At 41.1% G+C, this 27939-nt stretch overlaps 1 protein-coding gene across 4 annotated transcripts; it reads right to left on the bottom strand.

The window, feature by feature from the left end:
* mier2 (mesoderm induction early response 1, family member 2) lies at positions 1-16216 on the bottom strand. 4 transcript variants are annotated; one of them, XM_040052963.1, is made up of 13 exons: positions 16106-16216; positions 14775-14946; positions 13382-13495; positions 13047-13155; positions 12255-12334; positions 11582-11651; positions 9542-9687; positions 8951-9032; positions 6842-6936; positions 6616-6746; positions 4956-5098; positions 4267-4367; positions 2776-2886 (listed from the first exon to the last, which is right to left on the bottom strand). In XM_040052963.1, exons 2-12 carry the CDS (start codon positions 14919-14921, stop codon positions 4312-4314), a joined length of 1173 nt encoding a protein of 390 aa, XP_039908897.1. In that variant the 5' UTR covers positions 14922-14946; positions 16106-16216; the 3' UTR covers positions 2776-2886; positions 4267-4311. The 4 variants fall into 4 exon arrangements, with proteins under 4 accessions (XP_039908895.1, XP_039908896.1, XP_039908897.1 ...); XM_040052964.1 differs by having other exon boundaries at positions 4267-4364; XM_040052961.1 differs by lacking the exon at positions 4267-4367 and having other exon boundaries at positions 1-2886.
* Positions 16217-27939: the final 11723 nt, after the last annotated feature.

Raw genomic sequence — 27939 nt, 5'->3', positions numbered from 1 at the left:
GAGTTTGTTCATCTTCTGGATTCTTTGTTGCTTTATTTGAAGTGCCCTTTGGATGGGATATACATAGAAAATTAAAAAATAAAAAAACAACCTCCAAGGCACTAGCTGGAAGGCAACACATGTAATATCAATATTCTTACAGCAAGGTCACATTTAATCTATAAAACTGAAGTTTTTAATTTTTTTTTAAATATTTTATTAAAACATTTAATTTATTATATTAAAAACAGACAAAACAGCAACAAAAATCTTGATTTTTTTAATTACTCAACGTGTTGGCTTCAATGTTCGACAGTCCTCTCAGCTGCTCCTTGTTGCTCTGCCTTTCTCTTTAAAATACTCTAATGGTGCTCTGTTCGATTCAGATGTGGTCGCCTCAGTTTAAACTATTTTCTTCCTATGGTACTTTTGGCAGTGACAATCTTTTTTGAAAATTCTGGAGACTTGGAGTCATCCTGTCAACCAGTAATTTATCTAAAGACATTTATCAAGATATCAAGAAACATTCCCCCAACACTTCATCCAGCCACAGGTCATCACAGTCCCACCTCCCTGCTCACTGCTGGGACTGTATTCACTGTGGTGGTCTTGGCCCAGCTTATGCTAAACATGCTGGAACAAATCTAGGGAAAACAAATTCATCCGTCATCTGACTAAGAAATCTGCTCCTAATAAGCATCAGGCTTATTCTCATGTTTGTAACAGTTTTGTGCTGGAGAGAGACTTCCTGTTCATTGTGGTGAACGTTATGTGAGTCATCTAACACGTGGCTGTGTTTTCAAGAGTTAGACCGTGCTAGAGAACAGCTACTGTGGTTTGATCTACTTCTTCTGATTATTTATGCATCTGTTCTTTTGCTGATAGACACCCATAAATAAATAAACCGTACGTTCTGATGCTCATGTTAATGGATCCGGGCTAACTGGAGATCTGAGAAGGACTTGTTTTGGTTTCAGTAATCAGATTTTCTGACTTGTCGCTGATCTTTTTGTTGTGGTCAGAAGTTTACATACATCACGGGTATGAACTCTACCAAATCTGCCAAGAAGAGGGGAGAAATTTACAGCTGGACATGTCAGCTACTAACGTGTCTGGTTCAGCTGCAGGTCGATAAAGGAAATTTAACCAAATGTATAAATTTGAAAAGCTCTATGTACATTTTTGACATTGTGTGGATTAGTGAAGATCCAAAACAAATTCAAACACAATTCATGTTTGTAAAGTCATTAAAGATGACTCCCCAGAAACTGAACAGTTCAAAGAAATAATTAAAAGCCCCAGATTTCAATGACATTCATGCACATGATGACTCGTGTGTAAGCTTCTGACCACAACTGCGTTTGTTTGTTTTTGTGCTTATGTATATTTTATGTTTTTGTTTTATCTTTATGTGGTGGAAATATTTCACTCGTGAACCGTTTTATATTTCAGCGATATTGCACACGGGTATTCTCACTTCTGTATATGGCAGCTTAGCATGTAAAGTTTTATATTTCAGTCTTTCATTTTTAAGCCCATTATATGAAACAGGCTCGTCATGGTAGCAGTTATTCATCATACGAGAAATGGTGTTCATGACCGATGACAAAACCCTGCACCTTTATAAATCTATATACATTTTCAGTGGTGGGAAAAAAAGAGGAAAATTTCCACAGAAGCAAAAAGAAAGGAAATTTAAAAAAAAGAAATAAAATACAATAAAACAGGAAGTTATTGCGCCCCATTAGGCTCCTACATTGCTGCATATTCAAATCAACCGTAGAACTTTTTTTCCTTTAAGGTGTTCATATTTTTTTTTAAATCTTAAGAAAGATGAACTTTTGTGTAGAATAAAGACAAAGCAGATATGTAGGGCCAAGAAAGGAGAAAACATTTTAAGTTAATGTTTAAATAAACTATTCTATGTTGTATAAGTGGACAGATTTTACTCTGTAGTCAGACCCCCCCACCCCCGTATTACATCAGGTGAGGTACAGTCCAATAGCAGATCTGAAATGGCTGCAGCAGTGAAAATGCTGACTGATATGTGGAGCATAAAAACAGTCATGTTGTCTGTATTCACGGTAAGAATCTGGGGGGGAAAAACCAAATCTGAGCAGCAGTCAAATTTGTCTGTTCTGATAAATAAGAAAACAAAGCAGCAGTGGTCAACATTGTCAATAATCAGTTTCAGGAATAATGGACAGCAGCACATAATCAATGCCTGAAAGTAGTGATTAACACAGTCATCATTCCACAATGGGCGTAGGATTCGAGCGCCTCCGTGTAAGAAGAGGCACACAAGTCACCTGCTAACACAGGTAATAGGTCCATCTGTTTTCAAGCAAGTTGCATTAACGCACTTTTTGTCCTCTCATTTCTTTTTCACCACTACCAACCAAAAACACACAGGGCAAATTACACAGAGTACCGCTTAGATATCTCCATGTCCCCTTCACTGTGTGAGAGAGCGAGGATGCTGGACGGGTGAGGGGTGAAGCAAACTGCCGAATGCCTGGAAGTGTGACGGGAGGACAGCGGTTGAGGATGATGAAGAGGACGGCAGGCTAAATTCCACCTGCAGCATGTGGGAAGCACTGGCCCCACTGCTCACTGTGCCACAGTCAGGGCCCTCAGAAAGTAAATGTTCGCCACGCATGTGTAGCTGAAAGAAACAAGAGTTTGGGAGCCCGTGGTTGTCATGGAGGGCCGGAGAGTTCCCGCAGGCCCACTGGGAGGTCTCAGCAAAGAGCTGAGACTGGAGCTGGACTGGAGCTGAAGGACAACAACTATCTGAGCCAGATTCCTGCAGGCCGTCTATGGGCGGGAGAGAGAAAGGACATCCGAACAGCTGCTGAGGACACTCGTCGCCGCACAGCTCTGACAAGCCCATCACCAGCTCGCCATCTGGACAGACGTATAGAAATTCACAGGACGACAGATTAATAAAACCTCCATTACTGTTGTCATATATTCTAGGGTGTATGTTTGATGTCTATGGTTACAATGGCATCTGAGGAGAGCTTTTGTGCTCTTCTAGCGTACCTATTTCTACTACAGAGTACCCAGCAAACATTTAAACGGCTGGCGGTCTTTTCTCGAACGATAGTCATAGTTCCAAAATGAAAGCTGAACCGATATCAAGAATGTTACCTTCACATCAGCACCAACTTCCTAATATAAACGAGGTTCTTGTCGAACGTCCTTGTTAGATTTTCAAGCACGAGAAAGTTTGTGTTTAAAAATTCTGTTTTACTGTCAGAATAAAGGAAATAGAAATTAAATTCTCTCAAGAAAAGCATGAGAAGAAAAGAAGAAACCTTAGTGGTGACTCAAACTCGTGACCTCACGCTTTCAGGTCGAGAAAACCGAACTTCATGTTTGAATGAAGCATTCCTGAGTCGACGTCGCAGACAGAGAGGGAATAATTGTCCAATGTGCTAAATTCACCAACAAAAAAATGAAAAGAAATTCAGATTTACGAAACTGAAAACAACTTAAAAGTGTTGTTTATTTAAAACATTTAAAAAGATTCCAGGAGCACGACTCTGTGAGTACGTGACGATGGAAAATCCACGGAAATATTCATGTGGATATCTGCTCACAACCACATATTAGTTGTGAAAAAATAATGAATAAATAATAAAAATGGCTATCATTCCATCTTTGCAATAACTTAATATTCATTTCTCACCGTTTAAGAGACGAGCCGACGTCCCTTTTGTTCTATGCGGAAACAACATCTACATCCATCGCTCTACATCGGCGTCGCACCCCGACCTGTCCTGACGAGGGACGCGACGTCGCAGTTTGAACCATGTTTGCTGGGTAATCTCCTCAAACATCCTCCTCATATGAGGAGATTATGAACTATCTGAAATATCTACACAACTCTGTTTCCTGCATGTTTTATACTGTGAATTCTACACATGCTGTGCTGTGTATATCAGCGAGCCACTGCAATAAATGCATTTTTAACTGTAGAAGTTTTGCTACACTGATTTTGAAGTTTATTTTAATACAGCCGTCTTATTTTGAAAAGATGTGACGGTATATAAGAGAAAAAACTGTATTTGGAAAAAACAAAGGGAAAAAAGCAAAAAGCAATATTTTAAATAACATCTCCAACATTATTCAGACACTATTTGCAAATGCGCTAATTATTACACAGCCAGAGGAGGCTGTTTACGTTAGACCCGTTTCTTTCCTTTCTCATTAAACTATTTATTTGTCTGATTATTTCCCAGTGACCACATCATTTTAGTTTTCTGTACTCATCCTCTTTACCTGCAGGCTGCTCAACCTGCTGTCTGTGGCCTGAGTGGACTGAGGTCATGGCTTTAAGAGAAAACGGGGAGTTCGTCTGCGCCTGGGGCGGCCCTCTTCTTCTGGAGCACCATCAGCATGCACAACATGCCCAAGCGCGCACACACAGACACACGCGCAGACGTGCATACATGCGAGCAAAAACACAACACAAAACAAATGTATACCATGAAAATATTGGGGAAAACAAAGGAAGGGAGACATAAAATGTTTCATATGAGACAGGGATAATAAATATGTCAAAATAAACAGGAAGAATATATAAACAAACAGGAAATCAATGGAGCCCATGTATAACATGACTGAAAGATGATTTGGCATGTATGTTTCACATGGCATGTATATGGTTTATGTACAAAAAGATGGGTAAACATACATAGCTTCAGTTTTATCAGACACTGAAACTTTTCTGTTTATCTACTTTTTCTTTTGTGAAGAAGAAGAAGAAGCTTGTGTCTTTACTTTGAACTTAAGGCCACAGTTAATAACACTTTAGACTGAAGCCTTTGCTTCACTATTATTTGAATATTATTTTAGTTCTCTGTAAGAAAGGACATTTTGTGTGGCAAGAGCTCACCAAAGTAAATATAAAGAGCTTCCATCTGAGCCATCACGTCAGGTGTTTTTATGAGGCGACCTCTGGTTTTTACCTTGTTTGTCCTGGTCCAGGTTCGACTGTGGAGGTAACGGGGACTCCAGCTGCCCTGTGCCCATGGAGCTGTGAGGCAACAACCTTGTGGAGCTGTTGTTTCCCTCGAGTTCCACCACCTCCCCATCCTGGTCTCCATCCTCCCTGCAACACACAGCAGAACTACTTCCAGCTCTGATAAATTATGTGTTTGCGACCTACAGAGCTCACAGTTTTCACTCAGACAGTAGTTGTTGTAAAATCTGTTCATATAACTTGGATTAACCAGCTCTTTGCAGACCACCAGCATCTTTAGACGTCCTTTGAGTTGAGAGACTTTAACAGATAGTTCACAAAAACTTTATTTGCTTACAGATCAAGTGAGGTGGAATTTGTCAAAATGCTGTTAAAGTGAAGCAAAAACATGTGGGAATGAAGAATTAGGCCCTTCCAGGTTCCAGTTGTAATAGGTCATCTGGTGTAACCTGATGTAGTTTTAGTGTAGACCTTTTACTTACCTGTACTACATTTATTTAATTTATTCGGTGGACTGGAGAAAGAGCGTAACAATGGTTTAACCTAATAACGCACTAAAAGCGCGCATCAGGTTTTCTAATTTGCAAGTTAGGTCAACAATTTTTATTTATCATGTTTCTAAAAATTCTGCAACATCTAAACCAGTTTAATCTAAAACTGAGCGAGCCAAGAGATCATCAATACCATCAGGATCATCAGTAACCCACAAAATATTAAGGAGGCAGTGTCTCATGAAAATACTGCCCAATGGCAGCATGTAAGAATTAAAAAGTAAGGGATTTAGAATTGAGCTTAGAAAGTAGACCTCTCTGAAGTCCAAAGCCTATCTGGCAATTTTACAGGAAGTGATTCTAGACATGTACCAAAGTGTAAATTAGCACTTCCTTTACCCGAACTCTACCTCTTTATCAAGTGTCATGAAAATGAGCTTCATAGTTTTTGTATGATTCTGTTATGAGACAGAATCATATGTTGCTGACATACAGTCAGTGTGCCCCAGGGTGGCTGTGGCTACAATGTAGCTGCCATCACCAGTGTGTGAATGTGTGTGTGAATGGGTGGATGACTGGATGTGTAAAGCGCTTTGGGGTCCTTAGGGACTAGTAAAGCGCTATACAAATACAGGCCATTTACCATTTTTACCATTTAGAAAAACAAAATACCAAAATTTTTGCAGGTATCACAAAAAAAAAAAAAAATCTTAAAGCTACTTTGAGCTACTCTGGAGAGCATGTTTGATATGGCAGAGTTTGGAAGTACTTCCTGACACATTCCTAAAAGCAGGTTTCCCCTTCAAGGCTGTCTCCTTGTGCAACACTTTAACACTTCAGAACTGCTCTCTGTAAAGTCCCACTCGGATCACTTGCACATGTACATTTGCTGGATTTCTGTAGTCCAAACTGTTTCCATTTAGATTTCATTGTGGGGTACAGGACAAATTCACAAAGAGGTTTGGGTGAATTTGTTGGCCATAATTAAGATGCAAGTGGACAGATGGGAGCAGCGGGGAGCAGTGCAGTGCTCCACAAGGAGACAAACCTGAAATCCGATGGCTGTTCTTGCTTTTTATGTGCCGTTCTTTCTGATTGCACCTTTTATCTAAAAGACTCTGGTTATCTTCAGATTGGTGTCCCAGCAACACTCACATGCTCCCTGATTGCAGGCTGTACTTCTTGCGGCTCAGCCTGGTAGCCTGCTGAGTAAAGTACTTGTGACGCTCAGACTTCTTCCACATGTAGTAATACTCCACACACTCGCCCACTGAGCGTGTTCGTACCTGTGGATAAGAAGAGGTTGTTTTTGCATTAGCGGAAAATAGTCAACACTTTTAAATCAGCATATCAGGTAGCAGGTCATCCTCTGGGTGCTCACCTTATTTGCCTGAATGAGGTGGAAGTTTTTCCCATAAACTCGATACCCATGCTCAAAGTTCCTGCACTCCTCCTCGCTCCAGGAGCAGAGCTCTTCTAAAGACAGCGGACATCAAAAATAAGTTTATAAAACTACATAATAATTTTACATTTTTACATAATTGTAATTACAATCACATAAACTAAATACAACAGAAAAACTGAAATGAAAAGTGACACTCTTAATATCATAATCTGTTAATTTTGCTTTCCTGTTTCTAGCATAATAAAACTGGACTTAAACTGAAGGCTCATTTCTGATTTAAAGGTCATGAGGTCACATCAGTGACTTATTCCTTCTCTGCAGTGGTGAAGTTGGCAGCTATAGTTCCACCGAAATGGTAATGAAACGTCATACTTTGCACCGGAAAAGAACTACACTGGCCTTGGGTTGTTGAATAAGCCTGCATTTCTCTCTTTTATTAAGAATACCATAGATTTTTCATTGACACTGGTATGCTGTTACTGCAGATCTAATTCTAACACAGGCTTTGTTGAGAAGACCAGGGGAGGCTGACTTTCAACGACTGAACTTTTTTCATACTCGCTTTTTTGTCATGGATACTTGAAAATGTTGTGGTAACACAACTATTTACACATCTACAGACCAATCAATTCTTTTCCCTGAAACAATTCGGCTTTAGACCAAAATATTACGCAGAAATAGTAACCTGTTATTTTACTAACACCATTAAGGGCTTTTTTGGTGGCAGTTTTGTGGGGGTGGAATACACACGAACTTTTGAGGGTCTTGTTATTCTTGATCTAAAAAACGCATTTGACACTGCCAACCATGATATACCCAAATGTGCAGTGTGTGATGGATGAACAAGAAAGAAAATTAGTGAAACTATTGAAAAACAGAATGGGCATTCCCCAAGGACTGCTACTTGTTCCAATGCTTTGCACTCTGTTTATCAGTGATTTGCCTGCAAGCTACCCAGAGGCTGATGATAACATTTTACGTTTTTAATAATAATTTGAGATCCGCAACTCAAATTTGATAAACATGAAACAAATTCAAAGACTGTTAAGACCAATCTGAGCGTTTTCAATCTTATTCGACACTAGATGAACTTTGCAGCAGCCCAGCTGTTTATGCATTCTTTCATATTTTCGCAATTTGTGATATTTTATGACAGTATGGGTCTAAGTATCACCATCTACAACTAAGCACCTTGTATCTTTTTATAAACAGGCTCTAAATAATGAATTTAAAAAAATACAGTCCACTTAGTTTTGATGGTTTCATTCATATCTTTTGTGTTAAAGTAGTTTTTAAATGCAGACTGGCCGCATACATCTAGATGCATAAGACGGTGACGGCAGTCACTAGGACCATGTTGGACAATTTTGGACAATCAGCATTCACCATAATGACCTGTCACCTATTCAGGAAGCATGTCCTGTCAGGCCTCCTGAAATCAAATTAATTATAGATATTGAATCTTATTAAAAGTCAAATTTTGGTTAATGGCAAATAAAAATCATTTGTTAATTTCTGTATCGTTTTATGTGCATTTCATTTTATTTATGTTTTTCCCTAGTTATCTCTATTTATTGACTTGTATCTATATTGTATAGTATGGTAACGGTTTTATGTAACTAAATATGATACAATTTTGTGTGTTGTGGGTATAAATGCCTAACTAGGGTCAACGGTTGAAAATAGGACACAGTTTCATGTCTGGGAATTCCTCAGTTAAGTTTTGCCCTTGCTAATGGATTACAAAATTGTATAAAATACTGTAACTGCAAAAATCTGTGACATATTCAATTCAATTCAATTCAATTTTATTTATATAGCGCCAAATCACAACAAAAGTCGCCTCAAGGCGCTTCATAGATACAGAGAAAAACCCAACAATCATATGACCCCCTATGAGCAAGCACTTTGGCGACAATGGGAAGGAAAAACTCCCTTTTAACAGGAAGAAACCTGTGGGTGCAACGATTTTCTGATGACTTTAAATTTACATACTACCAATCATTATTACAAACTTATTCTGGGTTGTTCACAAAGGTGTAAAATGCCCAGTTGGGGAAAGTAGGACAACGGGATAGTTCTTACCACTGAATACTTTCACGTTGAAACGAAATCGCCTCAGTGCTTCTTCGACATTAAAGTTGCATTTCACTAACTCGTACAGTGCCTGAAGGTTTAGAGGAAACACAAAAACTGTCACTCAGTGAAGACTTACCTCTCGGTTTAAGGCAAGTTAAAGAAAACAAGAACTCTTGATTATGGACATAAAGGCTGACCATGTTTAGCCATGGTCCACTATGAGTTCAGGTAATGCAGACTAAACGAGACAAGTAGAAGAAGTCTTCTGAAACGTCTTAAGGAGATTGGGATGAGGTTAGTAATCCAGACATCTGAATAACAAGACAAAAGTAAAATCTTCAAGTACACAGATCTAATAATACATGGACTTCTTTTTATCCAGCTGTTTGTTTCTTTCAGCGTGTACAGAAGGCATATTTATTATATTTTACCACAGCTAAAAACTTGGTTAAGATGAGTCATTCGCCTTTGTGTGGGGGGCAGTTGCGACATTACCATGAAGGAAGAGTACTTCGTTACTGAAGAGGGGTCGCTTACGTGTTACTACAGACTAGCTTAAACAAACAAAAGTAGCCAGCAGTGTTTGCTGAGATGTACCTGTTCATTGTCTTGGACAATGACCTCCTCGGTTCCTACTGCCTCCTCCTGGCCACGGGGTCTTTGTGCATTCAGCAAGAACTCCTCCACTTCATGCACTGGCAGAACCCCTGGCCTCCACAACAACTGGTCTTCGGTGCTGTAAGCTAGAGGGTGACAGGCACAGTTTCTCAGACTTACAGCGGACACATTAGACACGTTTACTCTGTATCGTGTTCGTGTTTGCACTGTGCTTTACATTATGGACTTGAATACACCTCGGTTTTTCTCAGTGCCTCAGCTCCTCTCTTTCACACTCACTCTCTCTTTCATGCATCAACATGCTTTGAAAGGCAGTCTTGCCGAGCACAATGAGGTTGATGTATTTTTTTGTGGATGTATTTGGGCGGTTTTTTAGAAGCAGTGACAAATTGTCCTCCCACATTCCTTATAGATTTGTTAATAATGTAACAGCAATTTTTAATGAAGGCAGCACGACCACACTCTGCACACTGAGCTGAGTCCAACAGAACTGTGCTGGTCCTACATCTTGAAGCAGGTCACAGCACAGTACACATCAATCACACCAACTCTGGGGAGTCAAAAGTGCTTGGACACAGTACTAAACAAGTAATCCCCTCTTCCATTAGTACCTCATCCGGTTCACCACAGTTTTCAGGATTTTCCATTAGATCATTCCTAAAAAACGTACCAGGCACAAGGTACACATGCTTGGCCGGGGTTCCAAGTGATCTGAGCAGATACTAAAATGTGACAGCAGACTGCATGCCACCGATTGGCTGGTCAGCGGTGTCACTTAATGAGTCAAGAGAGTCTCATTCACGAAAATCAACATCGCCATTTTTGAAACCCGGCAACGAGGGAAATGTCTACGGAAAACAACACTGTGGTCCCCGAGTGTGATGAAAAGCCACAGACAGAGCAACAGGTCTACTTCCGAGTCGAGTACATATATGTATATATTAGGGGTGCAACGATACTCGTATCGATATTGAACCATTCGATACAGTGCTTTCGGTTCGGTACGCAAATGTATCGAACAATACAACATTTTTAATTTATTTTATCAACTTTTCTTCTGACGATGCTGTCTGTGTTGAGAGCTCAGTGGATCTGCATTCGACTACTCCGCCTAGGCTGCACTGTCGAGCGCAGATCCATCACTGAGCGCAGTGCAAGCTAGCAAGACAGAAGCTCGTTGCAACATGGCAAACTTCCTCCCCCACCCTCATTCAGATCTGGCCTTTGGAACTATTTTGGTTTTCATGTGAAGTATGACCCTGAAGGTAAGCGCGTCATGGACAAAAGTAAAACAGTATGTCGGATGTGCCACGCAATGCTCAATTACATGGGTGGGAACTAGTGCGTTAGCGCAGTTAGCTCGTTAACGTGTTGACGCCGTCTAGCCCCATGCACGGGGCGATCCGCGGCAGCACGTTAACGGAGATTTGCCGTGTTGTGGCGTTAACGTCATTTCAGATTAACGCTGACAGCACTAGTGGGAACACAACGAATATGACTGCACATTTACTCCGACATCATCCTAGTGCAAAGACAAGTGGAAGCAGACAAAAACAACAAGCACGCACGCATGCTACAAACTTTACCCGAGTCATTTAGACAGCCGTTAGCACAGGATTCTCCTTATGGGGACCTGATATGTTTAATATGCTGCTGAGAATATAGCCCAGAAGAAGCGGATAGTATAGCTTTTATTTTGGAAAGAGCCATTTCTCTGTAATAAACTCTCTTTTCCAAAGATTAGTGATTTCTCGATCAGATAGATTTATTTTTTTTTATTACTTTGTTGTTTCAGCAACATTACATTTAAAAACTGTACGTTTGAGTTAAAATATATATTTATAATTTTAATAAATGACAAATTAAAAAAGCATGAACATTTATTTGTATTGAAAAAATATCGAACCGTGACACCAAAGTATCGAACCGAACCGTGAATTTTGTGTATCGTTGCACCCCTAATATATATGTGTATATATATCAGAACAACTGTCAAAAATGACATTTTCAGTTGCTTACCTCTCTCCTGGTAGGTGTACGGGCTGATTGGAGGGATTTTTGCCTGATACATGGAGCCAACCATGATCTCCTAAACAGGAAATCCAAACATGAATAGTCATAACTGTGAAACGTGTGATCATGCCTATAAAAGCTGAAATTTTATTTTAAAATGTACACATGTTAGCGTTCTTTGTGTCGACCTACAACCATGAGAAACACAGGCCTGTCCAAAACAAGCTGTTACATTTAGAAAGCTGAGCCACTGTGGTTTTAGAACTTGGGAGATTTTTTTTCCTATTAACCATTTCTCTGGCTTATATGAATTTGAATTTTCTTAAGTAGAGAATTTTTGGCCAGCCCATTAAAGGCATCGTGGTTCTGTTGAAATTAGGTCTCAGCTCAGTAGCCTAACTTTGAATTATAATTAGTGCCAGAGCAGGAAAAAGTGTCATGTTTATATAAATGTAACCAAAGCCTAGTGTGTATTCAGCTTTTGAGTGCACTGATCAAAAGAACCATTACCAAAGGGTTGATAATCCATATTTTATTGCTGCCTAACTGTCTTGCTATTGGCATTTTATCTGATTTGCTTTCCCATAAAGACAAGTTGCAACGTAATGTGTCTCCCTTAAACTTAAAGGTGATGGAGAGTCACTTAGTCAAAATAAGATTATTATGCTCAGTAACCCACCTTTTGCTCTTCATTGGATGGAATAGAGACATCATCAGAGTCTTCATCTGATGAACTGATCAATGTGTCTTTGTCTCCACCTAAAACACATGAAATATTAGAGAAAGATCAGGAGAACATTCAAATAACGCCACAAGATTTTCCATGCCATCTTAAAAGCCAAATCTTTCTGCTGATTAATAAAGGGAATCTTAAGCATATTTAAAACCACAATTCTTTATAGTCATGATAAAAAATAAAATGACTATACACTGCATCTAACTCAGTATGAACCACAATTCAGTATAAAGCAGAACATGCACAAAATCAATGAGCAAAGTGGCACCTCCTCTTTTTAACCTGTTCAGTGTGTTCAGTCTGTGCACCATGAACAACACTAAAGCTGCATACCTGCTGTACATTTGGTTTTCATGTTTTATAGAGTCAGCACCTTTCACATAGAATCACTATCTGGATATGACTGTTTCAATATATTAAAACTCCTGTAGTTTGAAATATCTCTCTGCCTTTGATTTAATGGTGTCATATGAAGAGTGACACATATATGCTATCAGACAGGAACATCTCAAAACAACTTCCACAGAACTGTATAGAATCAATACTTATTATGAGTGCATTTCCCTAGGATCACAAACCCTGACAGGTTGTGTTATTTGAAATGTCATCAAAGCACCAGAAATTCGATTCGATTCGATTCGATTTCAAACTGCGAACCTTTCTTTAGCTCAGAGAATTTCAGCGAGTTTTAGTGTTATATGAAAATGTGTTAATGCGTGTCTCCCTGGGTGTTACCTTGGATGCGGCGAAGCAGATCCGAGGTGTTTGAGGTGACTGAGGGGGTGAGGTCGTCGGCTAATGATTCTTCCTGCTCCCCAGGGAAGAGATCCTCAGTTATCTGATCCTAAACCAAACATATAATAAGACAAAAAAATAAAAACAAAAGACAGAACAGTAAAAATAGAAAAACAGAGTTAGCATATTCATTAGATGTACAATCATTCAATTTGATATTTTTGACTGATTCTCAAAAGTTCTCTGACCGATTCGACCAATCAAAATCTGTTTTGATGAATAAATGAAAGACGAATGAGGCCACGGGTGTGTTCTGTGCACCTCAGGTTGTATACCTTGTCCAGTGTCATGTCTGGCAAACTGGCAGCCATGTGACAGGTCTCCTTCTCTGGATCTGATACTGTATAGCCATAGAAAGCCAGCAGCTCCTCCAAGGGAAGCTCACTGGCCTACAAATAAGGCACAGAGGGAGGCAGTGACAGGTGGAGGGGAGGTGATGGGGTATGAGAGGGAAAGAAACCACAGAAATGTATAAATAACACCCACATTTCTTGAAAATCATCTACATGTCTGTCAGTTTAGCTATCTCAAACACACTTGACACTTTTCCCTGGTCTGTCCAAATAATGCCATCAGACTGATTGAGCAGTCTCCTTGTAAGATGCCTAAAACACCCCCAGAGTGTACTCAGTTTACTCAAAGTAATTGAACTGTTCTGTAAAAATGTCAGAGTCAACATCTGCACGTCCCATGTCATTTCCTGAACACGGTGTTCAGAATTTCAGCATTTTTAAAGGTAAAAATGAATATTTCTTTACTTTACATGTTATGACAACAGACGTAGAGATTATGAGAAAAGTAAATGGTTGCGTTGATTATTTAAATCATCTTCTTCTTTGACTGCTCCCTTTAGGAGTCGTCACAGTGGATGATCTGCCTCCATCGCACCCTATCCCTAGCATCCTCCTCTGTCACACCAACCCTCTGCATGTCGTCCTTCACTGCATCTATGAATCTTCCTATTTTCCTGCTGCCTGCCTTTCTCTCCTCTGCACATGTCAAAACATCTCAGCTTCCCACTAACTTTTTTCTCCAAACTGCTCGACCTGAATTGTCCCTCTGATGTACTCATTCCTAACTCCACCACCTTATTGCCATCTTATAAACCTTTCTTTTCACTCTTCCTGCTATCCTTCTGTCACAAATCACCCCTGACACTCCTCTCCACCCACTCCACCCTGCCTGCGCTCTCTTCTACACCTCTCTTGTGCACTGTCTGTTGCTTTGGATGGTTGATCTCAGGTATTGAAACTCATCAACTTCAACTTCATATTTACTCCTCTGTTAAACTACAATTTAAAATAATTCTGTTGAAATGTTATATTGAAGGCAAATAATGGCCATAAAAAGGGGGGTTTATTAAGAGTTATCGATGCTGCTGGTTAGAGTAATTATTAAAATTCACATTCACTTGCAGTATGTTGATAGATTTTGGTCCTCAGACTGTAGCTGTTAAAATTTCTATGAACTAGTAACTGAAATATTTCAAAAGCAAATGTTACATGACTTTAGAGTAACAAAACTGTACTGAACAATAATAGTCGATGCCATTACTGTCAGTGATGTAGTACACCCTGCAACTATAAGGTTCCCATAATCACAGGAAGCTATTTTGCTGAATATTTTTGTGTTTATCACACATATAAACATGGCAGAACGTGATCATACAGTGTGGGATGGTGTCGCCATCTTCATCGAGCGAGGACTCTTCTCCTCCTCCAACTCCTCTAAGACCCGTAAAGACTTCTGCTTCTCCAGATGAGGGCCTTCATTGCTGTATCTCCTCCACTCTCCACTAGGCCACAAGCTCTGCATTCATGTTTAGATGCTTATCACCCACCTACAAACATGCACATAGATAAAGACAGTATGTCTGTTATGTTGCATTCAAACTCATGTAAAATAGCACAGTACATTAAAATGGTGCCGTGGCACTCGGCACAAATGAACACATGAACAACACAGGATCAAATAGTGGCTGATCCTGGCTCATCCCATTACAGGTCAGCTGACTCCTCACTTTTCAAGGGCTCTTCTTTCAACTTATGAGACCTGCTGCTATCCAGACTTAGGTATTAAACTTAATAACAGATTGATCATAGCACTTGTGGGAAGTTTAAGTGCAATGTAATGTAACTTTAAAGATATTTAAATGTCCAAGAGCTCATTGTGAATTGTCACCACAGGATGGTCGGTTTTGCTGTGATACTACATTAACAAAAAAAAGCTTCACGGTGGTTTTCCTGATTCATCGACACGATTCCAGGCGAGGCTTTGGTCTGAACTAATCAGATACAATGTACGTACAGGATGAAGGCCACATAAAGAGTTTATAACCATAGTGGGAAACTTTGGGTAACACGCTTACAGCAGTGACCGTACAAGAATCTCGCCCAAACCTACTTCACATGAAGTCCCAGCGCTCTCTAAATTAGATTATAATCTACTTCTCACGACGCCAAAAGTCACCAAAAATCTCCCAACCCGTCGGTCGCTGTCTGACTGACCAGGGGCGCTTTCCTGCGACTTGGTGCTGAACGCCTCTTCCTCTCTCCGGCTCGCTACGAGTGGCAAGAAGGAAATAACTACTTCTCAATATTTCTGAAAGAGACGGTCGGAGTTTACCGCCGCCGAGTCATGACATGTCTCCCAACTTTTTCACTAAACCCACTTCGCCGGCAAGGCACACCTGAAATAGTTCAGCACCCCGGTGTTAGACCCTACCGGGCTCCCTATTGTTTTCTACGGCTTTACTATCAAGGCTGAGGGAATGGCTCTTTAAAGCCAAGAACGCGGAGAGAGGCGATACGCTGGAGAGGTTCTCCATTTCTTCCGCCGCTTCCCAGTTAAATAGCCCCCGTAGCTCTCTTTCAGCGGTCGTTCACCAGCCGGCCAAACCCTCGGCAGTCTTGTGTATCGTACGGAGTGACAGAAGTCTTAAATTCGGCCCAGCTTCTCTAACATTTGGGTCATTACATTTCTCGTTTTCGCTCACTTACCTCCGCCATTCCGTTTCTGCGCAAGCTGACTATTGCCCGGATGTTGTAGGTCTACTCTTCTCTGCTGCTCCGTTTATTGCCGCAACGATTCAGCAACAGCGGCTGCAGTGCAGCGTCGCACACAGTTACAATGACTTTTTTTCAGTAGTTTAGTTCATTTTGTTTAAGTTTACAACTTGATTTTTTTAAATCCTTCGTAGTTTTAAGTAATTTTTTTTTAAAACGCCCCGAACCAACACTTTCGGTATCACCTTTAAAATTTTGTTTTACTGTAAGTAACAATTCTAAAAATATTACTAGAAAAAGAAAAGGGAAATGTATCGACTGATCAGTTCAATTATTCTTCGCGTTAAAACTTAACATAATAGTGACCCAATTTCTGCTCTTCTGCTATTAAATTAGTAAACAATAGTTTGGCACTGAACGCATCTTTAAGTTAAATGTAAATGCCCCCCTTTACCAACACGTCCACGTGCGGTTGCTGAAAGACACTACGGTTTGTGCTGATTATGCGAGTGGAGGAGGGGACAGGACATGGCCAAAGCAGATAAAGATTGCTTATATGGCTTGTCCTCAGCCAGTGACTGCTCAAAGTTGTCAGCGATTATAGAAGCATATAATGTAGCTCTACGTGTTGTCACCATATCCTCTGACATGCCTTAACTAAACTTGAATATCAAGCAACTAAGGTGAGAATATTAAAAAAGAAAAAAGAAGCAGTGGGAAAACAAAAAGTATCAACATTTAACTAAGAAGATTAAAAAAAACTTGTTAAATACCGTTAACTGAAGAATGTCTGCGTAGGATGGCATAGTATTTGCATAAATACTATTCAACGTCTTCAAAGTCTTGCGCCACCTCTTATCTCTTTACATTTTGCTTTCAAGGAGCCAGACTTTCTTGTAATTTTATAAAATGGTTTCTGAAGGTCCTTCAAAATTTTTCTTTGGACATTGGTTGCTTTTTCAATTATTTTTAGTCCAGTTGTACCTGACCATTTCAAGAGGAAGCTTTTTCTTGTTCACTTTACCTTTGAATCACCGAAGCAGAGAAAAGCACCTAACTCATGAGACGAACCAGACAACTTAGCAAAGCCCTCATTTTAAATTGTGTCTTCAGGCATGTTGTTACTAACAGCTGAAACACATATAATCTGTTCCAATTTCTTTAGTTGAATCTGTGACGAATGCAAAAGATAACACGGGCACAAAATAATATTTCTGGACCATCAGGGTGCTTCCCAAAGAGCTATGAGCCAAAAATTGGTACACCTTGGTACAGAAACTTGGTGCAGTTTGTCTTTTACAACAGCTGGACATGTGGACTGTTCACTGAAGCCTCATCCATCAGGCCCTTCAGTTGATCATACTGTTCACTGAAGCCTCATCAGAAATTTTCTCAGGAAAAAGGGTGTTTGTCAAGAAGCTCATCTTAATGAGGGAAAAAGAGAAAAATTATACCAGAGCTGAACTGAACATCGGTGGCAATAGGTCTCACGAAGTGGTGAATACAAATTTGACATTTGTGGTTCAAATTGTTGTCAGTATTTGCAGAGGAGGTCAGGAGGGAGGTACAGCAGTGAATGTAAAGCATGGTGGAGGCTCTGTCATGGTGCATGGCTGCATTTCAGTTAGTGGGGTTGGGGATTTTGTCAAAAATTGATGGAATTTTGGACACATAAAAGTAGAGTCAAATTTTAATGCAACATGGAAAGCATCTGGAAAGCATCTGATTGGCAATGGCTGTGTGACAGGGTTCCCAAACACACGGCCAGTGCAGTAAAAGCACACCTGGATACAAGAAGATACAATGGAGCCCTATAAGTCATGGAAATGAACTCCCCAGAGCCCGTGTGTGGGATCATTTTGACACAGAACAGAACAAAAAGCAGCCAAGATCCAAATAAGAGCTTTGAATGTCCTTCAAGAAGCCCAGAGAACTTTTCTTGAGGCTGAACTTGTCACGGTTCTGGATCATTTTGACCCAGCTTTTTCTGTTTCTGTTTTGGTGTTTTTCTAAATTATGATTTGTTTGGGGTTTTCAGTTGTGCTGGTTTGATTTTGTATTAAGGGTTATTCTTGGTTTTGTTCTCTTTACGTTATTTCTTGTTCTGGCCTCTAGTTTAAGTCACTGTCTTCTCTGTTTTATGTGTTATATTCCTCCCGTCGAGCTCTCAGTGTCAAGCTTGCGTCTTTGTGATTTGTTTCTTATTTCCTGTTTTATTTTGATAGTCCCAGTCCTATGTCAGTGTATTCAGTTTTACCTGCGCCTGTCTCGTTAGCCCTAATCTCTCCCAGCTGTGTCTCCCTCCTGTTTCCCATTCCCTGATTACTCGCCTGTGTATATAAGCCCTGTGTTTGCCTTTGTGCTCTGTCCTGTTGTACTTTTGCCATGCTGTGTGTTTGTCGTGTTCCAGTTCTGAGTTTAGTTTTTGTGAGAGTTATTTTCAAGGAGATTTTTCCAGCATTAAAGCTGCGTCTTGAGTTCCAGTCCTGTCTTTGTGAGTCCTGCATGTTGGGTCCCTTTTCCTGCCTGCCTGCCACACAGCCATGATAGAACGACGCGACCAGTACATGGACCCAGCAGCACTCGCCCCATCTGATGAGCTTAGGGAGGACATAATTTATTCAGTTAATAAGTTATGTGACCTGTGGCTGGATCATCCAGAGGAGGAGTTTCAGCGTGCTGTAACCTACCGGCTACAGCGACTGGTTTCCGGCCTCCCCTGGCTTTTGGACTCGCTTCATCCACTCATACAGGAGATTTTCCTTAATGAGCTTCATCTGCATTCCCCTGCTGCTACCACTTACTCACCCAGCTCGGAGAAAGATGTGCTGCCCGGCCTGCCGGAGCCATCACAGAGGAGGAAGTGACGGCTGCGCTGCCAGAGCGTCACCCCTCAGCCAGATTTCGCGATATCACTCACTGGCTGTGGTGAGTGAAAAAGACAATTTTTCTGTTGCTTTGGACAATGGGACTATTTATTCTGGGGCTATGTTTTTTGGATCAGCTGCCCGGCCTGAAGCGCGTTCAGCTGCTCAGCTGTCCCCAGTTCAGTCTCCCACTCAGTCAACCTCAGGTCAGTGTCCAGTGTCCCCCCGCTACCTGTAGCTCAGTCTTCAATTCTGTCAGCCACTCAGTCATCATCATCTCTATGCAGGGAGGAAATCTCATTCCCACCCTGGGTGTTTCTCATAACTTAGCTGCTTTAGGTACATTTATTTACTCCAGGGCCTCCCCAGAGGCTAGATCTCAGTCCCCAGCTGATTCTGGAACCCTGAAGATTAAGCAGCCACCTGAGAACTGCACCGTGTCAGCGCTGCCAGAACAAAGCCACTGTCCTGTGCAGCTCCAACCAGCTTCGTTCTTGCCAGAGGTCTCCGTGCCTGCTGGCCCTGAGCCTGTCTCCGCTGGAGGGTACGAGGAGCCGCTTCAGCCATCCATCATTGATGAAGGGTCTGAGGAATCGCTTCAGCACCTTGTGACCGCTGACGGCTCTGAAACCAATCTGCCACCTCCTGCGTCGCCTGCAGTGCCTTCATCAGGGGCTTCCACGCCATCGCCTGCAGCTGCCGTCTGGATCCGCAGCTGCCACGCTGCCGTCTGGATCCGCAGCTGCCACGCTGCCGTCTGGATCCGCAGCTGCCACGCTGCCGTCTGGATCCGCAGCTGCCACGCTGCCGTCTGGATCCGCAGCTGCCACGCTGCCGTCTGGATCCGCAGCTGCCACGCTGCCGTCTGGATCCCGTCTGATCCAGCTCGGCCTGAACCACCTCACCTCTGCCAGCCACTTTCCAGGCCTCTAGCTGGACTTCATCGTTGTTGAGGGCAACCCCCTGAACAAGGTTTCCGCCGCCACTGCCTCCCACGTGGTTGGCCTCTGGACCTGCTCTGTCGCCGCCGCCACTGCCTCCCGCGTGGTCGACCTCCGGACCTGCTCTGTCGACGCTGCTGCCGTCAGCGCGGTCGGCCACGTGAACTGCTTTGTCGCCGCCGCTGCCTTCCCTGTGGTCGGCCTCTAGACCAGTTTTTGTCTCTGTCACTGGCCTCCGGGTCGGCCACCTGAACTGCTCGGACTCCTGTGCTGTCAGCCCCCAGGTCGGCCTCCTGAGCAGTCTCAGTCGACTCTAGTTTGGTTAAGCTCCTGGACCCCCACCACCCACTCTTCTCTGTTTTATGTGTTATATTCCTCCCGTCGAGCTCTCAGTGTCAAGCTTGCGTCTTTGTGATTTGTTTCTTATTTCCTGTTTTATTTTGATAGTCCCAGTCCTATGTCAGTGTATTCAGTTTTACCTGCGCCTGTCTCGTTGGCCCTAATCTCTCCCAGCTGTGTCTCCCTCCTGTTTCCCATTCCCTGATTACTCGCCTGTGTATATAAGCCCTGTGTTTGCCTTTGCGCTCTGTCCTGTCGTACTTTCTCCATGCTGTGTGTTTGTCGTGTTCCAGTGTTTCAGGTCCTCTGTTCCGAGTTTTGTGTTTTTGTGCGAGTTATTTTCAAGGAGATTTTTCCAGCATTAAAGCTGCGTCTTGAGTTCCAGTCCTGTCTTTGTGAGTCCTGCATGTTGGGTCCCTTTTCCTGCCTGCCTGCCACACAGCCATGACAGAACTACAGTCTACTAATAGTAAAGATATTATATTACCCCGCATTTTATACCCTACTTTCTTTTTTTTTTTTTTTTTTTTTTTTTTTTTTTTTTTTTTTAACATGGTTCAATATGTCTGTCATCAGCTTGTTAATTATGTCATGATGTTGTTATTTTACATATTGAAGAAATTGCACATGGGCTTTGGACATAAATCAGCATGTGTACAAACAGTAGGCTATAAGAGACAGTGATAAACTCCCTCACTGAGAGTGGGGTCATACAAGCAATGACACTCATTCCCTTTGTTTCTTTGGGACTCATTAACTGAGAGTTTATGCTTTATGTGAGAAGGTGAAAGTTGTCCACAAAACAAGCAAGTGAATGTTTGTGTAGGGTAAGACTTTGTTGGTGCTAAAAGTTGTATGAAAGTGTAAACGTTACAAACACTATACTTAACAAATCCTTCCATCACAAAATGAGGAAAAAAGGGAAGCAATTGATGAGGGGTTAAAAACAGTTCCTTCTTTTTGAATGTAGCAGTAATTTATGCATAATATGTGCATAACTGGTTATGCACATAACAACAGATGAGTGTAAGCTCTTGGACTCAACTGGGGAGAGATTTGTTATCTACCATTTACATCTTCAACAAATATCATCAGTTGTAATTTCTAGTATAAACTTGTACAACATTTATATCTGAGATAGTAGTTATGCATAATAATAATAATAATAATAAATGACCTAAAGTGGTATTTATACTAGCTTGTTAAGGAGGTTTTGCTTCTGTCTCACACTAGAATAAAAATCATAACTCAATGAAAGAAGTCATGTTAGCACACAGACCTAGACTTTTATGGCATGTAGGAAAAGTCAATGAGTGACATAGATTGTATTACAGCTCAAAAAAGCAGTTTGTGCCTTTTATGTGAAAACTACCTTCCAAATATTCATACTTAGAGAAAAATGAACAAAACAGAAGTGGAGTGTAAAAGTTACTTTTATAAGTTTACTGTCAGGGCCGTAAGTATTTGGACAGTGTCACTTTTGTATTTTTACCTCTGTGCATCACCATAGTGGATTTTTAAAATCAAATAATCAAGATGTGACTGAAGTGCAGACTTTCAGCATTAATTCCAAGTGTTTAACAAAAGTATTGCTTTATCTTATTAAGAATGAGATTTTTATACTTATTTCTGTACTTGTAGAGTCAAATAAATAAATAAACATAATTTTCAGTATAACAATTGTTTTTAATTCTTGGTTGAAAATCAAATTCATTCACTGTTAGGAGTCCCAAACCCAAAAGCTGTGTTTCTTCCCTTGAGATGAACAAGTTCCCTTCGGTTGTTGTTGTTTGTTTGTGTCTCATGCTTTTTTTAGTGACTAAAAAGCATGGACGACTGATAAGAGAGATCAGGTGACTGACTTTGCTATTTGATATTCATGCATTACTTTTTGGTTCATTATCCCCTTTGCACTACAAAGCACTGTTCAATCAATTTTGCAGTATTTGGTTGAATCTTAGCAGACAGTGTACCCTTCACAATTTGTCCTGCTACTTCCATCAGCAGTCACAGCATCAAACAGTAGTGGCCCAGTTCCACTGGCAGCCATACATGCCCATTCCATAACATTGCCTCCACTATCTTTGGCAGACATGTGGTATGCTTCAGATCACAAGCTGTTTCTCTCCTTCTCCAAACTTTGTGTGCATTTTTAAAATTAGAAACTGTTATTAAGAAAAAAAAAAACCCAAAGTGAAGCAAACTAAGATATTGAGGACTCTTGAAAGTTGTATATTCAGTATAGACTGCTTAGATTATGCCTACGTACTTAGTATTATATGGGTATTTGTGTGAATACTGCTGGTAAGTGGAGGGCATGTGTATTGCAAAGTCTGTTTAATGTCTGGACTGGGTGATAAGTGAGGAAAATACCTTCACTCTGTGGTTCTGTAGACATACAAATCTGAGCAATTCAACTGAGGAGTAAACAAACATGGTGTCTTTACTTTATATTCCATCTATTATATATAATGCTTTGAACAGTATGCCCATACCAAAGGCCAGCCATTCAAAGCAACAGACAATGCATACAAGAGGCGAAGAAGAGAGTGCAGGCAGGGTGGAGTGGGTAGAGACGACTGTCAGGAGTGATTTGTGATGGAAGGAGGAAGAGCGAAAAGGCAATGCTATGACGTCAGGTTGGGAGACAGTGGCACTGGCAGAAAGACAAGATGTGGAGCTGGAGATGCTAAGGTTTTCATTAGAAGTGATCAGGAGCAGCAAGATCAGAGAGACAGCTTGTGTTGAGTGGTTTGGAGTAAAAGTTAGAGAGGGAATGCGGGAATGGTTTGGATATGTACAGAGAAGAGATGAGTGAATCTAGTGGGCAAGCGATGTTTAACATGGAGTTGCCAGGCAGGAGCAAAAGAGGAAAATTACAAAGAAGATTCATGGATGTAGTGAAGGAAGACGTGCATGGGATTAGTGTGACGGAGGAGCATGCTAGGGATAGGGTGAGATGGATTTAGATGATCCACTCCTGTGATGCCTAAAGGAAGCAACCAAAAGAAGAAGATGAAGACTTTGCCTGGTATTCCAGACAAACTACAACTTGTGAATCCTGATTTTAAGACATGCCCAGAGTCCTGACAGGGACAGGGAGAGAGCAGATTTCTCCTGTATTGGCTTCCCTTCATTGGCTCCCTGTTAAATCCAGAATTGAATGACCTTATAGTACCATATTAACCCATTAGAGCACTTCACTCTCGCACTGCAGGCTTAGTTTTTGTTCCTAGAGTATTTAAAAGTAGAATGGAAGGGAGAGCCTTCAGTTTTCAGGCCCCGTTTGGATTCAGGAGACAGACACTATCTCTACTTTTAAGAATAGGCTTCAAACTTCAAACTAGGGCAGGGATAGCTCAGTAGGTAGAGTGGTGGCCCATGATCGGAAGGTCGGGGTCGATTCCCCTGGAACAGCTTCGCTACCCTGAGAGGTATCCCTGAGCAGGCAAGGTACCTGTCCCTAACACTGCTCCCGGGTGCGCCCAGTGGCGGCCCACTCTTACTGAGTGAATGGGTTAAATGCAGAGAGGGATTTTCCCCACGGGGACCAATAAAGTACACTTTCTTCTTCTTTCCTTTTTGCTAAAGCATATAGTTAGGGCTGGACCAGGTGACTCTGAATCCTCCCTAAGGTGTAGGCTGCTGGGGGATTCCCATGATGCATTGAGTATTTCCTTTTCAGTCACCTTTCTTACTCACTATGTGTTAATAGACCTCTCTGCTGAATCAGACTTGTTATTAATCTCTGTCTCTCTTCCACAGCATGTCTTTATCCTGTCTTCCTTCTCTCACCTCAACTGGTCACAGCAGACGCCCCCGCCCCTCCCTGAGCCCCTCCCTCCGCCCCTCCCTGAGCCTGGTTCTGCTGGAGGTTTCTTCCTGTTAAAAGGGAGTTTTTCCTTCCCACTGTTGCCAAAGTGCTTGCTCACAGGGCGTCATATGATTGTTGGGTTTTTCCTCTGTATGTATTATTGTAGGGTCCACCTTACAATATAAAGCACCTTGAGGTGACTGTTGTTGTGGTTTGGCGCTGTATAAATAAAATTGAATTGAAAGACAGAGTGGATCATTAATCCAAATTATCCTTAATTTTCTCTGATTCCTGGATTGAGGGTACACTGAAAACCCTAACTAAACACCCCGATTCAGTTTAAAAAATATTCTGCATGTGGTGTTAATATAGGAGAATTAGCTGTGCATCACAGGGATCTGGGACTGAACCATGACCCACGAACACCATGCTGTTATGGGGAGGACTACCTGTTCCAGCTCCAGATGAGAGGCAGATGTGAAGCAGGGATTATATTTAGTGTCTCATACTGTATCTCTCTTTTTATGACTCATTTTCTGTTAAGTGTACTGTATGTTTTATAAACTGCTTTAACATAAAATATGTGTAAAATGAAATGTAAGAAATATATAAACTGTACATTAAGTTGTAACTATTTTCATTTGTTAAAAGCCAGCTTGACTGTTACAATGTAACAGCTATCACCCAGTGTCTTTTTTTTAAGACAGAGCAGAAAGTCAGAGAAATGTAAACACAGAGAGGACACACTGCAGACATTACAAAGTGATGTAAATGATTAGATGTTAAAATGTTCATTAGAGCACACAGAAGATCAGATGTTTTTTTTTTTACTCGGTACATATGCTTTTCAAAAGAAGAACTCACGTCAGGAGGTTCAGACTGTCCAATCTGAGACTCGTTTGGAAGCTGTGCTATCCTGACAACCTCACGAGCCCCAGCAGAATGCTACAGGGTAGCAGTCAGCTGATAGGCCTCAGGGCACATTAGGGTTTGTTCCAGAACAACTGCTTTGCACAGAAAAGTAAAAACAGTAACAGAGGTGGGTGTTTGTGACATGGGCATTTGTTTGCGATGATTGTGAATATGTGCGGTCGTTTAAAATGGATCGCTGGATGCACTGTATGCGAATAGTGATTGCTCTGCCTGAGTGCAACTTAGACACGTGGTAAGCACTAAGTTGTCACAAGAGTCAAAGTGAAATGCCAACTGTGCAGCAAAGAAATGTGATCTCATCCCATGTGATAAATGTTTCAGAAATGATGCACTGAAAACACATTTAGTAATCTTGGGATTGATTTAATAAAAGCCAAATATACAGAGGTTTTTTGTAATATGATAAGTGACACTGTAATGCAATTAAAACTACTACAAAGTAGTTAAATGTTTTTTTAATTACTAACTTAAGTATTAAAATAGTAATCTATGATTTGACAAAGCGTGCATATTAGTTTGGGTAAGGTACTGGGTAGCTGGGGAGCTAATGGATGCCTACTTTGGTAGTTTGTGTTTTAATTTAACATCAACAGGAACAGGAAATCAACTTTTTTGTACCTTGTAAATAAAACTTGGTGTTGACATAGTTTGGGAGGAGGTGGAAAACCAACAAGCAAAGCATTTTGGAGTGTTTTTCACTATCTGCAGCTGATCTGTTTCACCTTTTGTAGTTCCTTATTTCACAAAGTAATTAGAAAAGAATGGGAGGAAGAAGTTATTTCCTTACTCCTCAAGTGACTTCCTGGGAATGACTTTTTGTTTTTTAAGTGTGGCTGACCGCGTTCATTTCTTTACCGAGCTCATGATTATCAACTTTTTAACCACCACAGCTCACCCAGTGTAACACAAAATCTCCTGTGCACGTACTTCACTGCAAAGTGTTACAATGTGTGCATAGAAGAATCTGTGCACGTACTTCACTGCAAAGTGTTTACAATGTTGCTAGAATAATGCTGACCTATACATTTTCTGTTTACAATGTTTCTTTCTTTATTCTTTTAAGGAACAGTGAAGCTTTGTCCTGATTTCTGTCTTCGTTTTAAATCTTTCTCTTCTGTCTGATGTGACTCAGAATAAGGCCTCTAAATATTTTTTCAAAACATATGACAAATTATATGTAACAGTATGCTTTCTTTTACACTGTAACTACCATTCCACAAGGGGGCAATGCTGACTTATGTATTGTTCAACTCAGGAGCTCGAGCTTGGCACTAAACTACTCTGTTTCACAAACTACAAGTTTTCTTAGCCATTAGCTCTATTAGTTCTACATTTAGTATACGTGTCTGGGGGGGTTTACAAAAGTTTTATAGCAGTACATTTTGGATATAAGTGGTCTTATTTTCAGGGTACTGGCTGGCATGTTTCCATCCCAGGGTTTCTCTAGGCTTATTAACATCCCTCATCTTCTACACTTAGTGATCCTGCATGGACACAAATTCTAAGAAATGCAAACACGGGTCCTGACAATCCTGTCTCTAGCCCCAGGTAGTTCTGGAACTTTCTACCCACCTTTTGTAAGACATACTTGCCGTTACCCGTTCTCATTCACTTATTCAGGATATTCACTGGAATTTCATTCTCTTTCTCTTTCTCTCTCTCTAAACAGGATGTTTGTGTCTCAGCGGGGACGCAGTAGACCAGTGGAAAGCTGATGATCTGATAGCCTCACCGTGGAGTGTCTAGCTTCCCCAATGATGTGACAGATTAACTGGGATTTAGGGCTTCTATTTGGATTCCCCGCTAAACCAACACACTGAAAGAGACAGCAAAACACAGGAGGTCGTGCAACCGACAGCGTGTGTTGAGAGTGAGGCACCCCCCTCCCCGTGTGATATTTCACATTGCTTCTCAGCCTCACGTGTCATACCCAAGCAGGCTCACACTCTGTGTAAAAAAAGAAAGAAAGTAAATGTTCAAAGAGATCTCAGGATGTCATACTTCTTATCTACAGGAGGTGATCTCTGATTTGTTTGGGTGCTGGTTAACTAAAGATCAAGTGCAGTAAAGAATGTTAGCGCTGTTATATATTATGACCAATAATACAAAGATGAATACAGTGGTAGGTGATATAATAAGACTCGGGAGACTTGAGTTTCCGTGTATTGTGCTGGTGTGCGTGTGAACAAACTCCAGTTAATGTTAGATGCCTGCCTGGGCAGTGATTTGGTAGCACAGGATCTGAATCATGAGTACAAGCTATTTCATGGCAAAACAATGTTGCCCCAGTGTGAGTTATCAAAGCACGACTTAGAATAGAGGGGAAACCTGAGGTGGGGCAAGACTGACATTTTTTTTCCTTTCCTGTGCTTTTGCAGAGTCTTAATTGTTTCATATAAAGTGACAAATGCAAATTGCAGAGTTACTTTCATTGAGCTGGGGATAACTTAATGTAAAATACAAAAATATATGCTATGGTTACACTCATATCCTAACAGCATATTCTGTCCTCGTATTTTATTAATAGTCTGCATGACTTTTCCTGTAGAAAAAGATGTTTTCGTGGAACAGTTGTGGGCATTTCCTGTGAGACACAACAAGCTCAAATAAAAACACAGGAGTGGAAATTTGTATGTGGTTCTGCCCTGTCCCCTTTTAGTGCTGCTCCACCCTCTGACTCCCATATCACTCTCCGTTTCACAGAAAGTCTCCAAACCACGTTTCCTCAGATTTACCATTTTTGGCCCCAACTTATTTCATTAGTAGCTCAGCAGCTGAGTTGACTTGAAACGTTTCATCTTTTTTTAAAAGGCATCGTTTTTCAGGTAGTTAATGTGCAACATTACCAAATGATGCCCGTTGCACTAAAGCGTCAACAAAATTCTATTTTAACCCAGAAGAAGGATCAAAGCAGGTCAAACATCTCCCATCTGA

This window comes from Simochromis diagramma, unplaced genomic scaffold (genome assembly GCF_900408965.1).
Source record: "Simochromis diagramma unplaced genomic scaffold, fSimDia1.1 OVJJ01000419.1, whole genome shotgun sequence".
Classification (NCBI taxonomy): Eukaryota; Metazoa; Chordata; class Actinopteri; order Cichliformes; family Cichlidae; genus Simochromis; species Simochromis diagramma.
The sequence above is the reverse complement of the archived record's forward strand: the minus strand, read 5'-3'. Positions and strand labels throughout refer to the sequence as shown.